Source organism: Dasypus novemcinctus, chromosome 16 (genome assembly GCF_030445035.2).
Source record: "Dasypus novemcinctus isolate mDasNov1 chromosome 16, mDasNov1.1.hap2, whole genome shotgun sequence".
NCBI classification, from domain to species: domain Eukaryota; kingdom Metazoa; phylum Chordata; class Mammalia; order Cingulata; family Dasypodidae; genus Dasypus; species Dasypus novemcinctus.
The window spans coordinates 53,103,070-53,115,941 of NC_080688.1; the positions used below are offsets into that span (position 1 = coordinate 53,103,070).

The 12,872-nt window shown below is 40.3% G+C and overlaps 1 protein-coding gene across 1 annotated transcript in view; it reads left to right on the plus strand.

Annotated features, from left to right (window-relative positions):
* Positions 1–11,065, plus strand: part of KIAA1328 (KIAA1328 ortholog) — a 403,146-nt gene extending 392,081 nt beyond the window's left edge. The window contains exon 11 of the mRNA XM_058277168.1: positions 7,905–11,065. Coding sequence (XP_058133151.1) covers positions 7,905–8,115 — 211 coding nt within the window. The 3' untranslated portion in view covers positions 8,116–11,065. The remainder of the gene's footprint in view (positions 1–7,904) is intronic.
* The last annotated feature ends 1,807 nt before the right edge of the window (positions 11,066–12,872 follow it).

Genomic DNA, 12,872 nt, shown 5'->3' on the forward strand with positions numbered 1-12,872 from the left:
TCCTTTTGAGTATCTTGCCATCTTCTCTACCACCATCAGCTTCTCATCTCTGTCATCTATTCTCACTCACTGTCAACCATGAAGATGTTAAAACCCGACTTACAATATTCCTCTGCGATTCAACTTCTGCCATCATCCCTGTTAATGTCAACATCACATACCCTCTGCTTAGGATGCTATTCTCTCAGATCTTGCTTGTTCCTCCATTTTTTTAATGTCTTGTTTTAAATGTCACCTTCTCAAAGAGACCTTCCCTAATCACTGTGTCCAAGTATAGGTCCTAAATATTTATTGAATTAATGAATGGTCTATGGCCTAAGTTTCAGCACTTTAATCCATAAGCAGCTTTATCCATCCATCCATTATTCTTGTTCTCCTTCCATGTAGCAGAGGGCACAACACATGGAAAGGTCCAGAAATAGGAATCAAGAGTAACAGTGGTTTTCTGGCCTGAGCATCTGGGTTGGTAGAGAGGAGTGGTATTTGGCATAATAAGAGTACTATTTTGGACAGATAAAGATATTACACATCCAAATGGAGATATCAGATAGCCATTGGGTATGTAAGTCTAGAACTCAGGGGCAAAGTTGATGTTAGAGCTATGCGTTTGGGGAATCACCAACATATGGATGTTATTAAAAACTATGAGAATGGATGGAATCCACCTATGATATGAGAACTAAGAATTGAGACCTGGGACATTCCATCATATAAACGGCAAGAAAGGAGGAGGGTATTGGTGATACAGCAGGAAATCAAAAGAGATTTACTGAAATCACAAAAGGTGAAAAAGCTCTAGCTTTGATTTTAAAATAATCTTTGCTATTTTGCTACTTTTTTATCTGCCAAATTATTTGGTCTTTTCTGATAGTTGTAGTGCTGTAAAACTTATTGAGAAAATTAAACACAAACTTATGGAACAAAATTAGCTATGAGATGCTACTAAATTTTGAGTCCTTGCCTATCGCAAACTCTCTGATTTTCTCCCACAGTGTAATCCATGATTGGATGTGGCATCCAAAATTGGATGGAATTTTTGTGATAACAGCAGAACCAGGAAGATAAGCATTTATGCTTGAGTGTAGATTAATTTGTTGGAGGAAAAGATAGCTAGTTTGATTAGGAGTCTGGACATGTTCACACAGAGTTACAATGTGTGTATATTCAATGCAAAGCAGTTAAGTTGGAAAACCAACATAAAAAATAATAAAAATTAACTTTTTAATCATATAAAGATGTGAAATCTATTTAAAATCTAGCTAAACAACTACAAAATAGAGGACTGCTTCCTTTTCCTAACTGTTGACTTTGCAAATCATCATGGAGTATGTCAAAACTTCTCATCCACATTCAGTGACTTTGTGAGCATACAACATTGGTTATTTGGTAGCTAATTGTACTATGCCTTTTAAATGAAGTGTAGTTGGAAACAAACCATTTCTTTCTTTTCCTTTTCCTTTAGTTATATCTTATTTATGTTAGTTGAAAGATAGAAGAGCCACTAATCTGGGAAGTCGAGAGTCAAACCACTTATATCTGCCACTCACTTGCTGTGTGACCCCCGTCAAATCACTTATACCCCTCTGGACCTCAGTTTCCTCATCTGTAAAATGAAAGAATCATTCCATTTTTATGTCTAAGACCCGCTCCTCAATTAGTAGGCATTGCTTGGGTTTCTCAATATCCAGTTCTCCCCTTCTGGAGCCACGTGACTGGGTTCAGCCAATCAACTGAAAAGAGAAGTGATGTGTCACTATGGGCTGTGGAAAACCTATATACAGTTGACACTCTTTCTTCTCTGCCAAGACAACAGAGAAGCCCACGTGTTCCTGTGATACAGCTAAAAAACAGTGGAGCTACTGTCTGCCTGCATCTATTTTTTTAAATAAAATTTTGTTCAAGTTTATCGTTCACATTAACATATATAAACAATAAGTGTATAGTAAAATTTGTGAATTTATAAAACAAACATGCATATCATCATACAAGGCTCCCATATATCTCCCCACCTCCATTACCTAGGAGTTTTGTGAAATAGCATTGTCAAATTTTATTACTGATTTGGAGTTCCTAGGAGTGATTTAGAGAGGATGAGGAGAGATATGGAAGAGGAAGGAAGAGGGAGGGAGGCCAAGCAAAATGGCAGAAGGCTATTACCTAAGTTACAGAAATGGCTGGGCAACTTGCTTTTTTCAGAATATAAATGCCTAATACTTCATTTCCCATTATGATTGTAAATTGTTTCCATCTCCTTAAACTGTTAATAAACTCTGATGCATACTAAAAAAATATTACTACTAACTATAGCCATAGCTTACATTTGGTGTATTTTTTCCCCAACCACCCAATTATTAACACACTATATTAGAATGATATATTTGTTATAGATCATGAGAGAACATTCTCATATTTGTCCTATTAACCAGTCCATCATACCTTATAGAATGATCATTAATTTAAAACAGAAAATTTGAGTTGTGTTAAGCCAGTGGAATTTCAAGTTTCATTTGTTACTGCTTCATAAACCTATTTTATCTTAATATATCAGATCTAATTTTCTGTGGTTTCCTGGGTCTTTATTTCCATATTATAAAGATTTTTTTTATCATAGTGTATGTAAATAAGAGTACTAGGGAAGAAGTTGAGGCCCACAACTTTTTTCAAATGATTGAATAAATCGGTACCTATTAACTCAACCTTTAAATACAAACACCATTACTCTGGATTTCACTTTGCCTCTCTGAAAGGTCAATTTCTGAAATACTTTTTGATCTCTAATTATTTTGACTCTACTTTTTAAACCAGAACTTCCTCATTCAGAATATACTTTAAACATTTCTCCCTAGCTTTTATAAGCATGAAATTGGACAGAAAAATGTAGGCTTTTATTTTTTCTGATAAAAAAAAAGATCTGAAGAGAGGACTATTACAAAATTGCCATGTGTCTCCAAGGAAGGTTTAAGCAAAGCCAATTCCTTGAGTATGAAGTAGGTTTGTCCTGCTTATAAGCAAACTTCTTGAAAACAGTGCCCAAGTCATTGGCTTATACCATAAATTAAGGTGTTTTGGCGGAACACAGAAGCCACTGTTTTGAGTGACAGAGATAATTGTATGAAAATAGTGCCTTGATGCTATGAGAATAAAAGATGCAAAAGTATTTCTGCTAAAAGTATTTGAATTTCAGTGAGCCAGGTTTTCACCCCGTAGAAAATGCCACGGCATTTCCATGCCTGACATGGTACTCTGATCTTGCCTGGGGTTTAAGGGAAGGCCAGCTACATAATTTTCCAGGACCAGTGCAAAATGAAAACATGGGGTTCCTTGTTTAAAAAGCAGGACAGGGGCAAGGAGGGAAGTGCAGTGAAAGATACTAAAATATGAAGCTTTGTCCTTTAAAAATATTTTACTACTTCTAAAACATTACTGCAGCAATAGGTCAATACGTGGTTAGCAACATGAATGTACAAATTGCAAAGGCTTTTTTTTTTACATCATAGTTTTATATTATAACACAAATGAATATCCGTGTTTATAAGAACAAGGGTTCTTAGCATTATAGAACAAGTAAAAGGGAGAATCTGGTGGAGAGCTACTCTCTAGGACTACTATCTGAACAACAGAAGCCAGCATAATAGTTGGTGGCTGGGTAGCCAAAAAAGTATTCAAAAAGGGCAAACTCATACATGTTTCAGGCCGTTTCCAGCCCCAGAATCCTGACAGTCATGGACATTCAAGACCTCCAATTCTGAAGTCAGTTGGAACAGTAGTAGAAAACAGCATATTTGTCCAGGTTGGGCATTCATAGATCTCTCTGTATGTGAACTTTTAAAAAACTGTTCTGCAACTTAATTTTTATAATTAATAATACAGTGGACATGTTTCTGTATCCATACATAAACTATCCCTTGGGAAGCAGATGTTGTTCAAGTGATAGGACTTCCACCTACCATATGGGAGGACCCAGGTTCGATCCCTGGGGCCTCCTGGTGAAAAAAAAAGAAGAGGAAGTGTGGCTGTGCTGCAAGCCAGTACCCACATGGTGAGCCAGTGCCCACGCATTGAGCCAGTGCCCACGCATTGAGCCAGTGCCCGCGCAGCCAACCAGTGCCCACGCAAGTGAGTCATGAAGCAAGAGGATGATGCAACAAAAAGAGAGACAAAGGGGAGAGTCTAGGAGAAGTGTAGCAGAGACCAGGAACTGAGGTGGCACAATTGATAGAGAACCTCTTTCCACATCAGAGGTCCCCAGGATCAAATCCCGGTGAATCCTAGAGGAGAAAAAAAATGAGAAGACCAAAAAAAGAAATAGATACAGAAGATCACACGGCAAATGGATACAGACAGCTAAAACAGCAGGTGTGGGGGGGGGGAGGGAGAAGGGATGGGGGAATAAAAATAAATAAATAAATCTTTTAAAATTAAGTATCCCTTCTTTTCAAGATTATATAGTATTTGATTGTATGAGTGTATCAAGATTTATTTCACCATTTTCTTGCTTTTTTCAAGGCTGTATTTAACAACCTTGTATTTATATCTTTTTATACATGTAAAACTGTTTCTGTATGATAAATCAGAGGTAGAATTGAGTCAAACTATGCACCCTTTTTAACATTTTGATAGATATATACAGTTTGCCCTCCAAAAACAGCTCTGCGTATTTATGTTCTCACCAGCGGTAGATGAGCGGCCCTGTTTTCCCGCCCCATTTACCAACACTGGATGCTATTAATTTTTTAATATTGCCAACCTGTCCCTTCCTCAAATGTATCCTTGTTTTAACTTTCCATTTCCCTGATTACTGGCAGTTACAGTGAGCAGTTGTTCATATTTACTGGTTATTTCTATTCTGTGCATTTTCTGTTTTTATCCTTTACCCAGTTCATTTCTGAAATACCAGATCCTGACTCCAATGGCAGCCAGAAAGCTGGGGGTAGAGCCCAAGCAGTTATGGATCCCCCTCATCTAGAGAGTATACTTTCTGTCTCACTATTGACCCAGGAAGGACCTAGCTCTGGGGTGTTAACAGCAGAGGAAGGGAGCAGTTGGGCACCTGCCTCCCACATGGGAAGTCCTGGATTTGGTTCCTGGTGCCTCCTAAAGAAAATGAGCAGACAACAAGCAGACAGAAGAGGGAGCCATCTTGGGGGGGAAGAAGAGCAGAAGAGGAAACAATGTGGAATATAACAACAAACAGTTTTAAATGATTAGAATATAAATGAGAAAGCAGGACATACATTAAAAAATAAATAACAATACCTGGTAATTCAGACTAGGCACTAAGAAATGATGTTTGTGTCTCTTGTCTTCCTATCTGTAGCACTCTTCTTTGATCAGGGGTATGAAACAGAGAGCAATAGTGCCTTAGGAAGACTATAATAAACTAGATAAGGTAGAGCCTGAAAACAGGAAATCCAACAAGGAAATTAAGGTAGTGGTGTGATGATGCCATGAGATGTAGACAATGAAAGAGAAGAAATAGACCTCCCATTTTATTCTAACAGCATTTCCAGGTTGCTATATTGCAACCTGCCCAGGCCTCCCCACAGTCTCGGTTAGTCCCATGTGTTATTCTGGCATTGCTTCTGCTGCTGATACCACTGCTCAAGGAGGAACCTCAGTTAAAATGGCAGATTCCTCGCCCAGGCCCTTCTTCCCTTAAGATACCTTTCCTATCTCAACTCCACTCCCAAATTCCTAATAGTTCTTCAGACAGAAAAGGCCTTTACTGGCCCTTCTAGACATTCCAAATGTTTTGCACCTCCGTTGATGGAAACTGCAGCAACATAGACATGTTGGACCAAGCCAGAAATCTTCCTTCTGTGTCTATCCTTCTCATTTGTCACAGACTATCAATAACACTCCACAAGCCATTCACAAGCAAAGTACCTGCCCTGTATTAAGTTCTATGTTAAAACCACGGAGAAGGAAGAGATTGGGGTCTGTCTCTAAAGGAAGATTAGTTTGTGTGAGTACAGAAAACTATAATAAAAGGAAGTTGCCTGAAAAAATTTGATAGGCATTTAGAGGAGAATGAGGAGGAAAAGGCATTGTACATCCAGGAATTTAGTTACTCTAGTGCATAGAAGCAATACCAGAGAGCAGCAGGAGCCATGATAGAACAGGTAGGTCCAAATTATACAAGACCTGGCTTAACAATTTGCTCTTTGTTTTATTAGGTAATAGGGAGCAGCTGATTGATTTTAGGAAAGAGAGTAGTGTGATTAATGAGGTACTTCACCAAAATTAATTTGATGTTGATATGTGGGATACACTTGAGGGGGAAAGAGACTGAGTAGATAGCAATTTAAAGAGTAAATTATCCCCACCCCCACCCCACCTCGTAGAAGTGAAGGATTCCATAGGATTTAGAGTATCAGGAACTGTCAGAAACTGGAAAGCAAGTGCTTGCCTGTTTCCTCATGCTATAGATATCCATCACTGCAGGCTCATGCATAGGAGATAGAGTCATCTCAGGACGGTAGCCCCTTTGCTTTTCCTGCCTTCCTATTCTGAATTCATTCTTTCATTCATTCATCCAACCAATATTTATTGAGTAGTGGGTTCAGAGGTGAAACTTCTATTCCACTTTTTTGCTCCTTTTGAACATTTTCATTGAAAATTTTGGTGAAAATTGACTTTCAAACTGTTGGTCAAAATGAGATTTCATGATTTATCTTGAAATTACTTGAGCCCTCCTATGAAGGAGTATGAAGGCTGATACACTGCTACCTTTCCATCCTGGAAATGTGTACAATGGGTCATGGGAGAAGGTGTCAGTGGCCAAAATTAGTTTCCCTGCCTCAAAGCTGCTCCAAGTTTACCCTTTTTTTTTTTTTTTTGAGAAGAATTCTGGATACCAAGGAAGTTTTTCTTCTGAAGGATTTCTTTAGAGATTCAAATTCATATTTCTTTTGGGGGGAGGGTAGGCCCAGGGTGAGGGTGAGCCCAGGAGTGATGGGGAGTGAAAGGGTGAGGGGAGGGCAAAGCACTAGGGGCAGGCTCTCCACAGTAAGCTGGAAGTGGATATGTTGCCACAGGTTTTAATGTTTTAATGTTTTTTTATGTAATTGTGATAACATATATACAACATTAAATATCCCATTTTAACCACTTTCAAATTGAAGATTTCTTTTCCCAAGATTCTGTAGAAAGTGGGAGTAGGAAAGCAGGAAGGAACTAGTATTTATTAAGTATCTGTTATGTGCTAATATATTTCCTCTAATTCCCTTGATCCTAACAGGAGTTCTGTTAGCTCTTTACTAAGCTAGGAAACTGAACTGGGACACTGAAAACTTTCCCAATGTCACACATTGGGAAAGCTTGGAAAAGGTAGAGCAGAGATTTGAACCATGTCTATGTGACTGCAAAGACTTAAGAGGCGGCATAGTGTCCTGTATAAGAGAAATGGAGGCACGCTACCTGAGTGGAAATCCTGACTTTGCCATGTAATAGCTGCATGTTGAATAAATTACTCCCCTGAGCCTCGGTTTCCTTGTGTATGTAATGGATATGAGACTCGTATAGTACCTGCCTCCAAGGGTTATGGTAAAGGTTAGATGAAGGTTAAATATATATAAAACATTAAGACCAGTGTCTCACTTAGAAACCCTGCAGTAAATATTATTATTAATATCATTACTCTTAGCCGTATTATTTTGCCTACTTCACAGGCTCTCTTTGCAGGTCAGAAAGTTCAGCAGAGCAGAAGAGCTTACAGGCAGGCAGCAGGTGTCTTGATTCTTGAAGCCCTTCTGGTGTTTGCCTACCCTACAGTTCCCCGAGGAGGCCCTCTTGTACCTGATGTGCTCTCTGATCTGCGAGTCTTGCCCTAGGCAGCCTGCTTCTGCTGGGCTTCTTGGATTCTAATGTTCTAATGATCTGATAGTTTTCTGTCTCTGTTACAGGTATGAAACATCTCTCGTGGATTTGGTTCAATCTCTGAGCCCAAATTCTGCTCCCAAACCTCAGTCACGTCCATCCAAAGAAGTTGGTGCCTGGAACCACAGTACTTTCCGAATCAGTCCTCCAAAACCGTCGTGGAACAAGATGAGGTCATGCAGGACTCCTGAAGACCTGGAGGAGAGTCAGATTCTAGAAGATATATTTTTCATCTGACATTGAAGCACATGCTACAAAATTGCCATAGGAAATTTGTGGGCTTCTTTATATACTGATCTCTCATCTTAAATTATTTGATTGCAAAATAATTGTGTCTCTCTTTTCACAGGGACTTATCTCACTAGCATCCTGTTTTTATTCAAATTAGAAATCACTCTCACAAACAAGTTTTTTTTTTATTAGACCAATCAGTAGATAACACTCTTAGGGGTTAAGGGGCAGTATCTTTTCTACGCCAAGCAGAGATTAGAAAATTAACAAGGCCAAGGCCATTGCATATTCAGCCTCATTTCAGGAGTATGTCTTTCTCAATCTTTTACTGCAAAAGGTTGGCTGTCATTGTACACAAGGAAAACCTTTCCACTAAAAGACCCCTCTGATTTAAAAGTTGTCCCTTTGTAACCTAAGCAATTTCAGAAAGACAGACCCTTTCACCTTCTCTACTGTGTTCTCTCACTACCTACCTCTAAGTGTAGTTAATTCTGAAGTTGTATTTGGTGTCTCAACCATCCATCACAAGCAACACTGAGGGGCAACTGTGAGTCAGTTCATCAGCCTGGTGGCTGCCCATCCCATAACAAAGAGTTGAGTGGGATGGAGGGAGGAACCCAACCAACCCTTTGAAACAGGCCTTACATCACATGCAAGAGTAAGTGCCAGTAAGGGGTAGGAGCCTGAAACGCTTTGCTTACGAATGTTCAGGTGACTACCCCTCCAAGCTCCCAGGAGAAATAAGAGCAATCTCTAATTTTTTGTTGACCCAAGTATCTATTTTATTTACCCTGCCATCACATGTGCTCTTCCCATGGTTGTGCCTGGGGAAGATACCACTAGAGCAACTGGCATTCAGTTGCTGCAGGCTGATGAGCTCCCCGTGCCTTTCCCAACCCAGGAAACATGTCCACTTGCTAGGTTATATTCCGCCACCCTAAGCAAGGTCTCCCTCCCTTTCCCATCAGGCCTCACTTTGACCCAGAGAAAGTCCGTGGAAGAAGTACACTTGAGACCTCATTCACTGCTGTCCTATTCTGCAGAACTCTTGAGATGGATCCTTCAGCTTTCAATGGGCTCTGGTGTCTCCTCAAGCTGATGGGCATTGTGAAGAGCCTGGCACAACCAGTAAATCTAAAACTTTTCAGTAATTGGCAATGAAAGGAAGCTGTGTCTCCAGATGTGTGTTACTTGACGTTAATCTGGGAGGTGTTGCTTTAATTCTGTCTCTCCCTTTCACCAAACCCAGGCCTGAAGGGACCAAGACTCTCGTCAATCAGTAAAAGTCAGACCATACAGGGAAGCCTGCACTTAGTAAGCCAGATGGCATCCCTGAATTCTTCATCAAAACAAGATTATTTCATTCTAGAAAAGCCTGGTTGAGCATTCTCCTTAGCTGATAAATACAAATCACGTATGTACACTCTTCATTGTCTCTTCAGGCTGGACCTGGCCCTTTTGCCTCCATACATCCTTCCTTCACTTGGGTCTTTTTGTTATTTAGAAAAGAGAAGAATGGAGCCTACCAATACCATATTCTATCCAAGCTAAATATAGTGTCAAGACTAATTGTAGTCATATACCTGAAAAGTTGAAAACTCATTGCAAATTACAATTTTACTTTAAAAAGTCCACCCCTGTGAGAGTAACCAAATTAACCTCATCCCATTTCAGATAGCCCTTGAAATCTTGGGCTTTCTTTGGTGTGGCAGAAATGAATGGATGACAAAGAGCCATCAGCCTATTTTCTCAAAGTTAGGTTTCTAGAACTATCTTTTCCTTGCCTCAGGTGTCACAACCAGCTTAAGTATACCTGACTTCCTTGGATCAGCCATAAATATAGTGTAGTCACTCATTCTGGACACCATACTGCTCCATACTGCTCTCTGGCATGAGAGGATGCCAGAAGGACCAAGAAAAGAATTGTGCTTTCTTAGCATGTTTGCCTTCAGAAACAGGTTCTAAACTCAAGGCTCTTTTGGTGGGGTCACATGCCACAGAATAGAGTTGAGTTGTGTCTTTACCTTCTCCTGAATGGTCAATTTGGAAGAGCGAAAATGGGTTTCCAACAGAGCATCAACATATTTTTCATAAGCCATACTCCCTACCCCCCTCCCCAGCTGCCTTTCTCTTTTGTGGGTGTCAGGGCAATAAGATGTGAATTTGTATATAATCTAGTATCTTTATTATTAATTCAATAATACATGTAACATTTTAATCCTTGTTGTTTTTTGAAATGTGTATAACGGCTATTTTAGAGCCTTGAGGCTTAATCTAATTGCAGGCTATCCAAAAGAAAGGATCTGGCACAAAGAAATCTTCCTTTACTCCTGTTAAGTACTCCCAATTGTGAGCGAGTGAGATTTGCTGGCCCAGCCTCCAGCTGCTTCCTCAAAGAAAGACTGGACACATATTGGGGATACTGCAGATAATGCTACAACATTGCCCAGCCCCTTCTGTGAGAAAAAAGCCAATCAAAGTTTGGAAAAAGGGAAAAGGACAAAATATGTCCATTGAGGCTCCCCACATAGGGTCCGAAGTGCTTGATATAGAAAGACAAGGTTAATCAAGGAAAAGTTTTTGCTAACACTCACCCCTCCAGAAGGCACGCTTGAGTTTATTCAGACCTGACCCCTGTGGTGAGGACTTATCTAAAGTACCCCAAATGCCAAGGGGAGAATGGGACTCTCTTTCTCTTCCTTCAAAGCCCCTCTTTTCACTTGGCCCTGCTTCCAGCATGGTGATTAATACTAGAGATTTGCTGGCCAAGGACTCTGGGAAGGGGAGAGGCCCGAAGGAGAGTGGCTCAACGAAGTCTGTAACGTTAGGGTGGTGAAGACTAGGGGAGACTCCAACCAGCTCGTATTTTCTTCTCAGCTCAGTCTGTGTTATTTTTAATGTGGCCAAATGTATGAGATTTTAAGTTAATAAATTACCTCTTCGGCTATTTCCGCTATGTGGTTTTGATATTGAATTGTTCTTTGAACATCTCTCATCAGATTGATAGGGCATAGCATGAAACCAAGAGCAGAGCCACAGATTGTCAAAAATGTTATTTTTCTCAGTACCTGTTAAAACAACAGGAGTTTATGGTCCACTGAAAGAAAGGAAGTGGTTTGCCGCATCCTAGTAGGTCTTCCTGGTGCAGCTCCAGTTCACTCACATCATAGGGACGCCAAGACTCCTCAAGGCTGTATTGTTGCTGAAATGAAAGCTTCAATCTCTTGGCACCTCTGAGTCCTTTCTATGTGCCTATCGCCATAGCTGCTCATCAAGGAAGAACTATCAATGCACTTTGCAAGAGGAAAAAAAAGTCCTGCCTGGTTGGCTTTAGATGCTGAGAGAACATAAGTGAGTACTTGAGTGCCTGAAATACCCAGTTCTGAGATCAGGCCTGTAGATTCAGCTAAGAGCCAGACACCCTGTCCTGCCTGCTGCCCTCCAAGGCAGCCTGGCATCTCCACCTGAACAAAGACAGGTTGCAGCTTCTTCTCAGAGGCAGAAGTGGCAAAAGCAGAAACAGCCAGTTCCCAAGCTAAAAATGAGATGTTTGCCCCAATTAAAGTTACTCTAAGAATAAAGCTGGAAATGACTGGAATAAGTAATGCCCAAAGGTAGGAATGGGCCTGGCAAGTAAAGAACCAACTTTATAGTTTTCAGTTTTCCCAGAGGTGCTGGTCAAGCAATAGTTCTTAAGCCCATAGGTTCCATTTCTCCATTCAGAAGTGGGACCATCTAACCACCCAGGGTTTGGCTTCAGAGCTGGTTGTCCCTTTCTTTCCACCTCCACTCCATGCATACAATCACTGAGAATTGGGTAAGCACCAGCAGGGTGAATTCCAGGTTCCTAGCCTTTTCTACCTTCTACCACCATACTCCCATCACCTACTGAAGTCACAGAATTCTACAGCTGAATTGGACTTTAGAGCCCATATAATCCATTACTTCCATTTTATAAATACAGAAAGAGTTGAGAGTAAAAAGACTTGCCAAAAATCCCGCCCACATCCTATCAGTGGCAGATCTTGTTGCCAGGTTGATATCTTTCCTGCTACTGCACATCACTGCCTTGATTTGGTGTTCCAAGAGGAGCATATTTGAGAATCTCAACTAGAACTAAGCATTCCACCACCTTCTCTCAGAAGTGAGCCTTTACAAACCACTTGGGCAGATGTGAGCAAAAATGCAACATGTCCAGACCCCAGGCATTTTGCAGGTCAGTAACCCTCAAGAAGTGCCAATCATTCTGTCCACAGAGGTGGAGGCCACGGAAAAGCTATGTAAAGCAATATCCCCAGGTAAAAAAGGCATAGCTTTCTGCCTGAAATAATGGATGGGGCTGTCTTTTCCAAATAATAGAGGCTGTTATAGCCCTAGTTAAGGCCTCTTTCTGCAAAGACAATGGCCAAAATGAGGGTGAGGCCTCCAATCAGGTGGAGGAAGTGGTAACTATACTAGCATAGGAAAACTGGTAGGCTGGTACTTGAAGTCCAGTAAGGATGGCCTGCATCATATTTTGCCTAGGCAACCAACTACTTTTTTAAATTAAATCTCAGTTATGCTGCTTATTAGCTGAATGACCTTAGGCAAAATATTTACCACTCTGAACCTAAGTTTCTTCATCTGTAAAATGAGAATGGTAATGCATATTTCATGGGATGGTGGTAAGAGTGAAATTCAATGAATTAAGGTATATGAAAGGCCTATGTACAATATTGGACATGTGCAATGGTAGCTAGCATTATTGTTATGTATTCCTCGAT